This window comes from Schistocerca serialis, chromosome 6 (assembly GCF_023864345.2).
Source record: "Schistocerca serialis cubense isolate TAMUIC-IGC-003099 chromosome 6, iqSchSeri2.2, whole genome shotgun sequence".
Classification (NCBI taxonomy): domain Eukaryota; kingdom Metazoa; phylum Arthropoda; class Insecta; order Orthoptera; family Acrididae; genus Schistocerca; species Schistocerca serialis.
This window is the reverse complement of record NC_064643.1, coordinates 645,272,591-645,284,943: the sequence shown is the minus strand read 5'-3', so window position 1 is coordinate 645,284,943 and position 12,353 is coordinate 645,272,591. Positions and strand designations below refer to the sequence as shown.

The following is a 12,353-nucleotide window of genomic DNA, read 5'->3' as shown; positions in this document are numbered from 1 at the left end:
TAGGTCTTCATTCTTTCCGCGCGCTATACGAGATCGGAATAATAGAGAATTGTGAAGGTGGTTCGATGAACCCTCTGCCAGGCACTTAAATGTGATTTCAGAGTATCCATTTAGATACAGACGTAGATGTCGAAACTTTTATAAAATACATGAAGGACACCGTCTGTTCCTGGGCTTCCGCGTTTTGGCATGGTTTTTATATCTCATAGTAGGCGTTCAGGAGTGCAATTCCTCTGTAGCTGATGCAGTCCATTTTGTTAGAATGCTTGTTTGTATGGCAAATGACCGCTGTCTTCCAATATTTTGGGATCTGCTCCACAGCCTGTATGCACTTGATTAGTTGGTGAACTCTCTTGCGGTGTCTCTCCCCTCCAGCTTGCATGACTTGCCTGAATTCCACCTTCTCCTGCACTGTTGTTCTTCTCCAGCTTCACAATCTGTTTCTTAATTTCCTCCCGTGTAGGTGGCAGATAATCTACGTCGGCAGTGTCAGGTGGAATTCGAACAGATCTTTAGGTTCATCACAGCTGCGGAGTTCCCTCAGTAGTGTTGATATCATTACTGAGTATTGTCCCGTTATTGTCCTTGACGAACTTTGGGCAGCTCTGGTATCTCTTCTTAAAGAAACTAACTTTATGGTACACCTTTTGAGCCTCTTTCCCCAGGATATCTTACTGAGCCTCTTCTATCATACTTTTGACGTACATTCTCTTTCCTCTCATCAGGGTTGCTTGTGCGTTTCTCCGCATGTCTTCAAACTGTGCTTTGTCTTGTGCAAAATCTGCTTCGTAGCCAACTCTCCTTGGTTTCTCTTCGCCCAGCTAATGCGCCAATGGATTCGTCTCCAAACAACACCCGAAGCAGCAACAATTAACCACGCCCGTCTCGTAATCGAAAAGTAGGGAGAGCGCGAGAAAGTAAAAATCATAACACGTTCTTATGGAAACCGGTGTACGAACTTTCTTTTGTAGGGGTAGAGGGCGGTCAAACAGACCTATTCACTGATTCCGTCTAATATGAATTACACTTATTACATCTTTCAACAAAGCAGTTAACTACAAAGAAAAATAATTAATATTAAAAGTCTTAAATATGTGCCTAAATTAAAAGGTTTTTTTTTTTAAAAAAAGACATCAAATATCTGGGTAAACATTATTTCTATTTCCTCTGAGATCACTTAGAAATAGTCGCTCAGATTTACTATACACCGCAATAATAATCGGCCATCGATAAACCCTGTATTATTATTATGATTATTATACTAACACTGTGCATCACATTTTAATATATATATGCCAGTGGTGAATGCCCTTTCTTGTTGGTGGCTTCTTACCGTCTTTGGTTCTAAGCCAAAATTGTCTGGCGGTCGGAGAACTTAAGCTTTAGTGATCAGTGCGTCATTAAAAACAAATTTTCTGTGGCACCATGATGTCAGCTTTGTCAAAATTTAGGTAGTTTTCTCTCTTCTGTCAATGGCTCTGAGCACTATGGGACTAAACATCTGAGGTCATCGGTGTGTGATATGTCATTAGGTTAGTTAGGTTTAAGTAGTTCTAAGTTCTAACTTAGTAGTTCTAACTTAGAACTACTTAAACCTAACTAACCTAATGACATATCACACATCCATGCCCGAGTCAGGATTCGAATCTGCGACCGTAGACTGAAGCGCCTAGAACCGCACGGCCACAACGGCCAGCTTTTCTCTCTTCTCTTGGTGACTGTTGGATGTGCTCCTCACTTTTCCTGTCTTTGTCTCCTAGCACCATGGCTTTATGCTCGGTTATCCCATTACCCCAATATTTTTTGTCTTTTTGTTTACCTAACTTTTTGCTTACCCCCTCCCTCCCTCCATATGTTTACCACCTCCTATACTTTCCCCTCTCATTACCCCACTTAATAGTTGGAAAGTTAATTTAAATAGTCACTTTCCATGTCACCACCAGTCCGTCCCTTTTTAATTTTTAAGAGTATTTCATTCTATTCCATCAATTTAACTGGCTCAGTTCAGCATTTACGTTATTTCAATCCCTTTTTACAATCAGCGCCGCCACTCGTCGGTTTCAGAAAGTTCTGTTTTCAAGTCAATCTACTGTGCACTTCACTCGCTTCAGCATATACGTTGTGTGGAGCAGTAGTTGTTTACCACTGTGATTCGTGGCTGTGATCGCTAACCTATCTTCGCACCGCACATAGTAATTACAGATAATCTTAATATACGATAACCGCGTAAAGCAAGTGTTTTATTAATAATTATGCCTTCGCTTTAACGCCATCACATTAATGGCTTTTAAATATGACCATTGCGGCCTCCACTGTTATTTACTTCTCACCTTTAGCTTACCTATCCGATTAAATGTTGCTACACTCCTGCTCATAAATTAAGGATAATTGCAGAATGTGGTGGCACACAACGTGGCACTACACAAATCCGGTGCTAATAGCATAGGCACATAGGGAACACACACGACACAGATCTGTAAGTCCGCGGTATTGGTGATAAGTTGAGAAAACCGTCCCGAAACACATGTGCTACAAAAAAATGGTTCAAATGGCTCTGAGCACTATGGGACTCAACTGCTGAGGTCATTAGTCCCCTAGAACTTAGAACTAGTTAAACCTAACTAACCTAAGGACATCACAAACATCCATGCCCGAGGCAGGATTCGAACCTGCGACCGTAGCGGTCTTGCGGTTCCAGACTGCAGCGCCTTTAACCGCACGGCCACTTCGGCCGGCCACATGTGCTACAAAATGCCACTGTTTCCTGCGCATGTACCCCGACATCTATGTGGGATATGATCAACATGCACAAGTACACAGGCCGCACAACGGGTTGGCATACTCTGGATCAGGTGGTCGAACAACTGCTGGGGTATAGCCTCCCATTCTTGCACCAGTGCCCGTCGGAGCTCCTGAAGTGTTCTAGGGGTTTGAAGACGTGCAGTGATACATCGACCGAGTATCCCAGACGTGCTCGATGTGGTTTATGTCTGGAGAACCGGCAGGCCACTCCATTCGCCTGATATCTTCTGTTTCAAGGTACTCCTCCACGATGGCAGCTTGGTGGGGCCGTGCGTTATCATCCATCAGGAGGAAGGTGGGACTCACTGCACCCCTGAAAAGGCGGACATACTGGTGCAAAATGACGTCCCGATACACCTGACCTGTTACAGTTCCTCTGTCAAAGACGTGCAGGGGTGTACGTGCACCAATCATAATCCCACCCCACACCATCAAACCACGATCTCCATACAGGTCCCTTTCAAGGACATTAAGGGGTTGGTATCTGGTTCCTGGTTCACGCCAGATGAAAACCCGGCGAGAAGCGCTGTTCAGACTATACCTGAACTCGTCTGTGAACATAACCTGGGACGATTGTTCCAATGACCATGTATTGTGTTTTTGACACCAGGCTTTACGGGCTCTGCTGTGACCAGGGGTCAGTGGAATGCACCTTGCAGGTCTCCGGGCGAATAAACCATGTCTGTTCAGTCGTCTGTAGACTGTATGTCTGGAGACAACTGTTCCAGTGGCTGCGGTAAGGTCCAGATCAAGGCTACCTGCAGTACTCCGTGGCCGTCTGCGGGCACTGATGGTGAGATGTCGGTCTTCTTGTCGTGTTATACACTGTGGATGTCCCAACTGTAGCGCCTGGACACGTTTCCTGTCTGCTGGAATCGTTGCCATAATCTTGAGATCACACTTTGTGGCACGCGGAGGGCCCGTGCTACGACCTTCTGTGTTTGACCAGCCTCCAATCGCCCTAATATTCTACCCCTCATAACGTCACCAATATGTTGTATCCACGGACCCAACCAACCAAGTCGCGCACGCGCGCCCTGACCGTGACATCGCTGGCCACAGTTCCTGTCGCGGCCGTCGGCGTCTCAGGGCGTTACCGCCGACGGAAGAGGTCGCGCCATGGCTGAGCTCGAGTCCACAGCGCCCTCTGGCTTTTGCATATAAGGAGGAGCGCTGGCCCCGAGACAGACAGTCTATTATCGATTGTCTATTGCTAGCCTTTCGTGGAGTTAATAGTGGAGCCATTGCAGTGTGATATTTGCTATTGTATTCGACTAGGCCCAGTACACGGATTACTCTTGGATATTGGTTGGTTGATTGGTTGGTTGGTTTGGGGAAGGAGACCAGACAGCGTGGTCATCGGTCGCATCGGATTAGGGAAGGATGGGGAAGGAAGGCGGCCGTGCCCTTTCAGAGGAACCATCCCGGCATTTGCCTGGAGTGATTTAGGGAAATCACGGAAAACCTAAATCAGGATGGCCGGACGCGGGATTGAACCGTCGTCCTCCCGAATGCGAGTCCAGTGTCTAACCACTGCGCCACCCCGCTCGGTCTCTTGGATATTGCTTGGACTTGTATTGCTGGTGCATGTTTCGTCAGAAATAAAGATAAGTTATCTCTTCATTCTAGCTGGCGCAAGTCTTGTCATTAAATATTTTTCGGCCAACAGACGTAGCTACATCCTGGTCACTACCCACGCTTTATACAATTTGTGGTGGCTGCCCCAAAAGTACCGCCGAGGACCTTGGGTTTGGGAGCCGTCACAAAACAATATGTGTTCTTTAAGCCATTTTCAACACACAGTCACCACTAGTACGTCTGAAAAAGTGTGCACACTTACTCGCTGCACCGCACTCTGACATGCACCAACACACCTCTGTGTATGTGGACTGCTGCCAGCGCCACCGTGCGACGAACGCAGGTGAAATGCACCGCATGGTCATACCCCGAGGTGATTTATAACCGCAAATCGCCCACCAGAGCGTTGTTTCACCATGTATCAGCATTATCCTTAATTTATGAGCATGAGTGTAGATAGGTTCGCGAATAAATTGCTATCTGACAAGATTGTTATTACTAGTTACAGATAAGATGCGCTAACCACGCGAAACTGTTAATAAAACACTCGCAACAGAGACTGTTTTCTATTTTTAGAATATTTATACGTGGGTTTCTATCAATCTCTAACAGTTGATTTCCCGGGAAAACGATAAAGTATGTTACTAATAAGACATAAAAAAGATTTGTATTACAGAAGGAATCGAAATATTTGGGCGTAACATTGCAGAGCGATATGAAGTGGGACAAGCAAGTAATGGCAGTTGTGGGGAAGGCGGATAGTCGTCTTCGGTTCATTGGTAGAATTTTGGGAAGATGTGGTTCATCTGTAAAGGAGACCGCTTATAGTACAAATACGACCTATTCTTGAGTACTGCTCGAGCGTTTGGGTTCCCTATCAGGTCGGGTTGAGGGAGGACACAGAAGCAATTCAGAGGCGGGCTGCTAGATTTGTTACTGGTAGGTTTGATCATCACGTGAGTGTTACGGAAATGCTTCAGGAACTCGGGTGGGAGTCTCTGGAGGAAAGGAGACGTTCTTTTCGTGAATCGCCACTGAGGAAATTTAGAGAACCAGCATTTGAGGCTGACTGCAGTACAATTTTACTGCCGCCAACTTATATTTCGCGGAAAGACCACAAAGATAAGATAAGAGAGATTAGGGCTCGTGCAGAGGCATATAGGCAGTCATTTTTCCCTCGTTCTGTTTGGGAGTGGAACAGGGAAAGAAGAAGCTAGTTGTGGTACGAGGTACCCTCCGCCACGCACCGTATGGTGGATTGCAGAGTATGTATGTAGATGTAGACATCATATTTTGGAGATGAAAATGTCAAAAAGTTGACTTGCTTTTTCTATCATTGTTCATAAATGTATTATGGTATCATATTGTGGAGCAACTCGTCTAAGAGAAAAAAGTGTTTGTGACACAGAAGTTTGTAAAAACGGTAACGTGTGATGTTGATCTAGAACATCTTGTACACAGCTCTTGAAACAGTTGGACACTCTGACTGCAGCCTCACAGTACAGTTCCTTCACTATAAAGTTTCTTGTCAACAATTAAAATTTGGAAACACCAGCAACATTCATAAAAATAACACTAGAAAAAGAAATGATTTACAGTATCCATCACGTAGCCTTAGTTGGATGCAGAAAGAGGTGAGATATTCAGCCATAAAAATCTTTGACCATCTACTCAGCGATGCAAGGAATTTAATGGGTAATAAAATTAACTTCAAACATGAACTGAAATCATATCTGCTCCTACTCCGGCCAAGGAGTCTAACTAGCGATGGATACCCTCGAGGGTTTGCTCAAAATACTTCGGAACATCTCATTCAGCTAATGTTCGTCAATACCGGCAAATTTTTAACAGGTCTCAAAATATCTTGTAGGTTCTTTTACACGGAGACGTTAACAGTCCCTCTAAATAAAGAAAACCACGTTCCTACTGAAACTGATTTGCCTAATGATCTCATGAAATTTAATAGCTATCACAAAAAATTCTGAATGCAAATATGCACATATACCAGAGGCACATTTACGAACAACAGCAACCGGGAATGTGGTGACTCTATGCCGATCCGTTAAATGCATGTGCAGAATTTCGTGTAGAAAAATCTTGCACAGCTTTGGTGATGTGTATTATGTAGTGATGATTTCAACGACTTTCAGACAAACTAAGTAATACTCTCACCATTGGGACACAGCCTAAGAGACAAGGAGGGAAGCTGAACCGGGTTCTAGTTTGTTAGCGCACAGCGGCCGTACTGAAGCTGGTTTCAGGCGTTTCCATAGGCAGACTCCGAGCCGAATTCATGTCACCACCTCAGAAACACAGACACCAGGAGCTAAACAAGGCAACCTACAGAACACAGCTTACGAGCCTCACTAACAGATGCCTCACCAGACATTTCTTCTCTAACGTAGATGGCCTCAAGAATGACACGTAGCCACAGAATGAAGTGGCCAATCCCTGATGACCTAAGTATCATCGAACGCGGTAGTTGACTACAGGAAAGATCTTTTGTAACGGGGAGGCTTACTCGTAATTTCCGAGAGCGCACGTTACAGGCGACATCAGAGACACTTGAGCTTAAACGTAGCGACAGCAGGTCTTCGCGTTCAGCACCCGCGAATGGAACAGCAAGGGGCCAAGTGATAATGATACACTGCATACCCTCTGCTATTCAACATACGTTGTATTGCCGCGTAGCACATAATGTCAGGAAAGGAAAACTAAACTCTGCGCTCAGCACTGAAATCCATGCGATGTCGACGGCCGCCTTGTCATTTGGAGTCATGCAAGGATGGTACGGAGGGGTATGGGGCCAGCGCATCGCTATTGGGACCGCTGTCGACTTTTCAGACCTTCGACACGCTACTTCTCATTCAAGTAGCTCCTCAACTGGCATCACTCCGTTCCAGTTCTCCCAACAAGAATAAATGCCTGGCAATATCAGGAACTGAATGCGGGTCCTCTGCATGAGTCAGACGAAAGTTGAAATAAAAACCATGTGAATCGTCCATTATCTAGATCATAATAATGTGATCTCTTCTCATAGAAAGCGCTGTGTTTAAGATAAAGAATAGAGCCCACTGCTGGACAAGAAAGAAAACGACGTAGTTCACGATGCACAAACAACGTACAGTACTCTTACTAGTCAGTACACGTCTTCAACATATAGCATGAAACAGTTTGTATGATGTTATGAACATCATTACTTAGTAAAAAAAAGAGTGTTTTGAGGCCTAAGAGTAGGACATTTTGCCTAAAAAACACAGAAGAAAGAAAATAAATGACTTGTAGAATGTTGTTGTTGTGGTCTTCAGTCCTGAGACTGGTTTGATGCAGCTCTCCATGCTACCCTATCCTGTGCAAGCTTCTTCATCTCCCAGTACTTACTGCAACCCACATCCTTCTGAATCTGCTTAGTGTATTCATCTCTTGGTCTCCCTCTACCGTGATGACTGGGTGTTGTGTGCTGTCCTTAGGTTAGTTAGGTTTACGTAGTTCTAAGTTCTAGGGGACTGATGACCATAGATGTTAAGTCCCATAGTGCTCAGAGCCATTTGAACCAATCTCCCTCTACGATTTTTACCCTCCACACTGCCCTCCAATGCTAAATTTGTGATCCCTTGATGCCTCAGAACATGTCCTACTAACCGGTCCCTTCTTTTTGTCAAGTTGTGCCACAATCTCTTCTTCTCCCCAGTTCTATTCAATACTTCATCATTAGTTATGTGTTCTACCCATCTAATCTTCAACATTCTTCTGTAGCACCACATTTCGACTTTTAGAACAATACGTAAAATTTTCAGTTTAGTGCAATGTGCGCAAATAGATGGACGTCCAAAATTTGAGAATGTCAGTCACACTGAGAAATTAAAATTGTCGATATTCTTGAAATATTAGGTTGGTGCATGAGTTCGTAGCGTTTTTACAGAAGTTTAAAAAATCGATCGAATGGCTCTGAGCACTATGGGACTTAACATCTGAGGTCATCAGTCCCCTAGAACTTAGAACTACTTAAACCTAACTAACCTAAGGACATCACACACATCCATGCCCGAGGCAGGATTCGAACGTGCGACCTTAGCGGTAGCGTGGTTCCAGACTGAAGCGCCCAGAACCGCTCGGCCACACCAGCCGGCCAGAAGGTTAATGAAAACAACAGTTACACATAACAGTGACTGTAGTCATCAATAATATTTCTCCTTCACTATTTACAACAGGCTACCAACGCTGGGGTAACTTTTCGATTTTGCGACAGTAGAAATCACGTCATTTTGAGATGAAGAACTAGTCGAGCCGTGTTCGGAGCGCATTTTCATTCGGAAAGAGAGTTCCTTGAAGGCTGTTCGATAGAGAACGGAAAAGGCGAAAATCTGAGGGCGCAAGATCAGGTGAATAAGATGGATGCAGAATGAATTCCCAGTCCAACTTCCTGTACAGCGTTTTTTGCTAGTCTAGCAGAATGCAGGAGGGTGTTATCGTGGATTAGTACCATGTCACGCAGTCTTCCTCGTTGTTGTCCTTAGATTGCGCCTGCAAGACGTCTCAGTTGTTGACAATAAATGCCAGCAGCGATTTACACGTCGGGGGAGGCAATTCGTAGTACAACTCACCGTCCCTGTGCCACCAAATGCATGAGATTATCTTTTGTGGATGCGCGCATGTCTTTGAAGGGGGAGTTGCGGCTTTGTTTAGGCGCAACCATACCTTTCACTGACAGAACCACAGGCACATAGACACAGGCAACAGAGCATGTAGCATGTTAGCTCAGGGACACCATTTCTCGCCACATGTAACGGTACGGGATAAATCATTGTTCACGAGCCAATTGATGACGAACAAGCAGAGATGTCCGTATGGCCACCTGCTGATTCTTGTGATTTTGGCTTAGAGCATGCGGTACCCACACACACCCCATTTTTGAACCTTCCCGATTGCGTGCAAATGTCGCACGATTGTGGAATGGTGACGGTTCATCATATATGTCAGTTGTCGGGTACAATGACGTGGATCATTGTGGATTAATGCGTTTAAACGATATTCATCAAATCAAACCATTAAGGTTTTCCTGAACGCGGAGAGTCGCTGATGTCGAAACGATCCTCCTTAAAACAAGAGAACCATTTTCTTGCCTGCTGTGCCCAATGGTATCGTCCCCACACACGGCGCAAGTGTTTGTGGCTGCCTCCCCTGCTGTGAGCAGTCTATTGAGCTTAACCAGAAGAATGTATCAGAAAATGTTCCGATTTCTCCACATAGGACTCCATTTTCTAGTGTCCACGGCTCCACTCACTACCCCCAGATGACAAAACGAGAATATGTAATCTCAGATAGCAACAGTGAATTACAAATAAAAATTACAATCAATAAATAAACCAGTAACAAGCAGGATAGCGACATACAAAACAAAAACGCCACGAACTTATACACAACTGGCCATTAAAATTGCTACACCAAGAAGAAATGCAGATGATAAACGGGTATTCATTGGACAAAGATATTATATTAGAACTGAAATGTGATTACATTTTCACGCAATTTGGGTGCATAGATCCTGAGAAATCAGTACCCAGAACAACCACCTCTGGCTGTAATAACGGCCTTGATACGCCTGGGCATTGGGTCAAACAGAGCTTGGATGGTGTGTACAGGTACAGCTGCCCATGCAGCTTCAACACGATACCACAGTTCATCAAGAGTAGTGACTGGCGTATTGTGACAAGCCAGTTGCTCGGCCACCATTGACCAGACGTTTTCAGTTGGTGAGAGATCTGGAGAATGTGCTGGCCAGGGCAGCAGTCGAACATTTTCTGTATCCAGAAAGGCCCTTACAGGACCTGCAACATGGTCGTGCGTTATCCTGCTGAAATGTAGGGTTTCGCAGGGATCGAATGAAGGGTAGAGCCACGGGTCGTAACATATATGAAATGTAACGTCCACTGTTCAAAGTGCCGTCAGTGCAAACAAGAGGTGACCGAGACGTGTAACCAGTGGCACCCTATACCATCACGCCCGGTGATACGCTAGTATGGCGATGACGAATACACTCTTCCAATGTGCGTTCACCGCGATGTCGCCAAACACGGATGCGACCATCATGAAGCTGTAAACAGAATCTGGATTCATCCTAAAAATTGACATTTTGCCATTCGTGCATCCAGGTTCGCCGTTGAGTACACCATCGCAGGCGCTCCTGTCTGTGATGCAGCGTCAAGGGTAACCGCAGCCATGGTCTGCAAGCTGATAGCCCATGCTGCTCCAAACGTCGTTGAACTGTTCGTGCAGATGGTTGTTGTCTTGCAAACGTCCCCATCTGTTGACTCAGGGATCGAGACGTGGCTGCACGATCCGTTACAGCGATGTGGATAAGATGCCTGTCATCTCAACTGCTAGTGATACGAGACCGTTGGGATCCAGCACGCTGTTCCGTATTACCCTCCTGAACCCACCGATTCCATTTTCTGCTAACAGTCATTGGATCTCGACCAACGCGAGCAGCAATGTCGCGATACGAAAATGGTTCAAATGGCTCTGAGCACTATGGGACTTAACATCTATGGTCATCAGTCCGCTAGAACTTAGAACTACTTAAACCTCACTAACCTACGGAAATCACACAACACCCAGTCATCACGAGGCAGAGAAAATCCCTGACCCCGCCGGGAATCGAACCCGGGAACCCGGGCATGGAAAGCGAGAACGCTACCGCACGACCACGAGCTGCGGACTGTCGCGATACGATAAACCGCAATCGGAAACGTGATGGTACGCATTTCTCCTCCTTATATGAGGCATCACAACGTTTCACCAGGCAACGCCGGTCAACTGCTGTTTGTGTATGAGAAATCGGTTGGGAACTTTCCTCATGTCAGCACGATGTAGGTGTCGCCACCGGCGCCAACCTTGTGTGAATGCTCTGAAAAGCTAATCATTTGCATATCACAACATCTTCTTCCTGTCGGTTAAATTTCGCGTCTGTAGCGCGTCATCTTCGTGGTGTAGCAATTTTAATGGCCAGTAGTGTACTTTGAGGGGTTGAACGAGTAGAAGTCAACCTGTTCCCTGCCGCTCACTAGTGGGCATTCCAGCTTTCGTAGTGGGCGGTAAGCGGTAAGGATTTTAACAACTTTTTCGTTGAGTTTTCGTAAAATTTTGACATAAGGTATATTATACGCATTAACTTACTGTAACTCTGCTTTATAAATTTTATGAAGTAAATTTACTTCCTTGCTCTGTCAATTATGATTACTATGGGACCGGACGGTCATTCATTAAAAAATGTTACTACTAACAGAGGTACAAAAGTGAATCGTAGGTAAAAAAGGTTTACTACCTCTGCGTTAAACGAAAGCAAAACGGATGTCGCAGGCGCTTAAGTAGATGACAGTCTGCACTGTATGGAAATAGCAATAAAAGTGACTGACCGGGCCGGCTACATGACTACGAAGCACCGGTGTTAAACGGAATGATGGAAGAGTTTGAAGATGTTGACAGACGTGCTGCGAAATTCGTGACAGGTGTAAACAGTCACCGCATGACTGCTTAAGGTTCGGTAACTTACAGGAAACACATTTTCTGCGAATTAGGTGGCAATCTAACAGGCGAAATCAGAAAATGCCGCGCTAGCTTGTGGAGTGAAGGAGGCGGCGCTTACCGCTGACGACCGCCGCGCGCCCGTGGCGCTGGCGGGCGCGCGCTCCGGGCCTGCTGCTGCGCTGCCGGCCATGGCGGGAGCTGCGTCCACACTCGCTCGGCGCTCGCTGGCGGCGCGGCTGCCACGCGCTGCCAGCCGGCAGGGTCACGTGGCACCGCCGGCGGCCTCGCGCACCCCGCACGCCAAGCGACACTGTATTCCCATTCAACTCGGAAATCGCTTCAACTTCTCCGTAGTGAAACAATTCGTTTTACGTCAAAATGCGCTTACGAGGGGCGTGCAAAAATAACGGAAATTTTTAACGATTTCGTTTATTCGTCTACATCAG

General features: G+C 45.7%; 1 protein-coding gene across 3 annotated transcripts in view; it reads right to left on the bottom strand.

Annotated features, from left to right (window-relative positions):
- LOC126483635 (carcinine transporter) overlaps positions 1-12,104 on the bottom strand; it is a 395,544-nt gene extending 383,440 nt beyond the window's left edge. For all 3 annotated transcript variants that reach the window (XM_050106689.1, XM_050106688.1, XM_050106690.1), the window contains exon 1: positions 12,026-12,104. In XM_050106689.1, coding sequence (XP_049962646.1) covers positions 12,026-12,097 — 72 coding nt within the window. In that variant the 5' untranslated portion in view covers positions 12,098-12,104. The remainder of the gene's footprint in view (positions 1-12,025) is intronic.
- Positions 12,105-12,353: the final 249 nt, after the last annotated feature.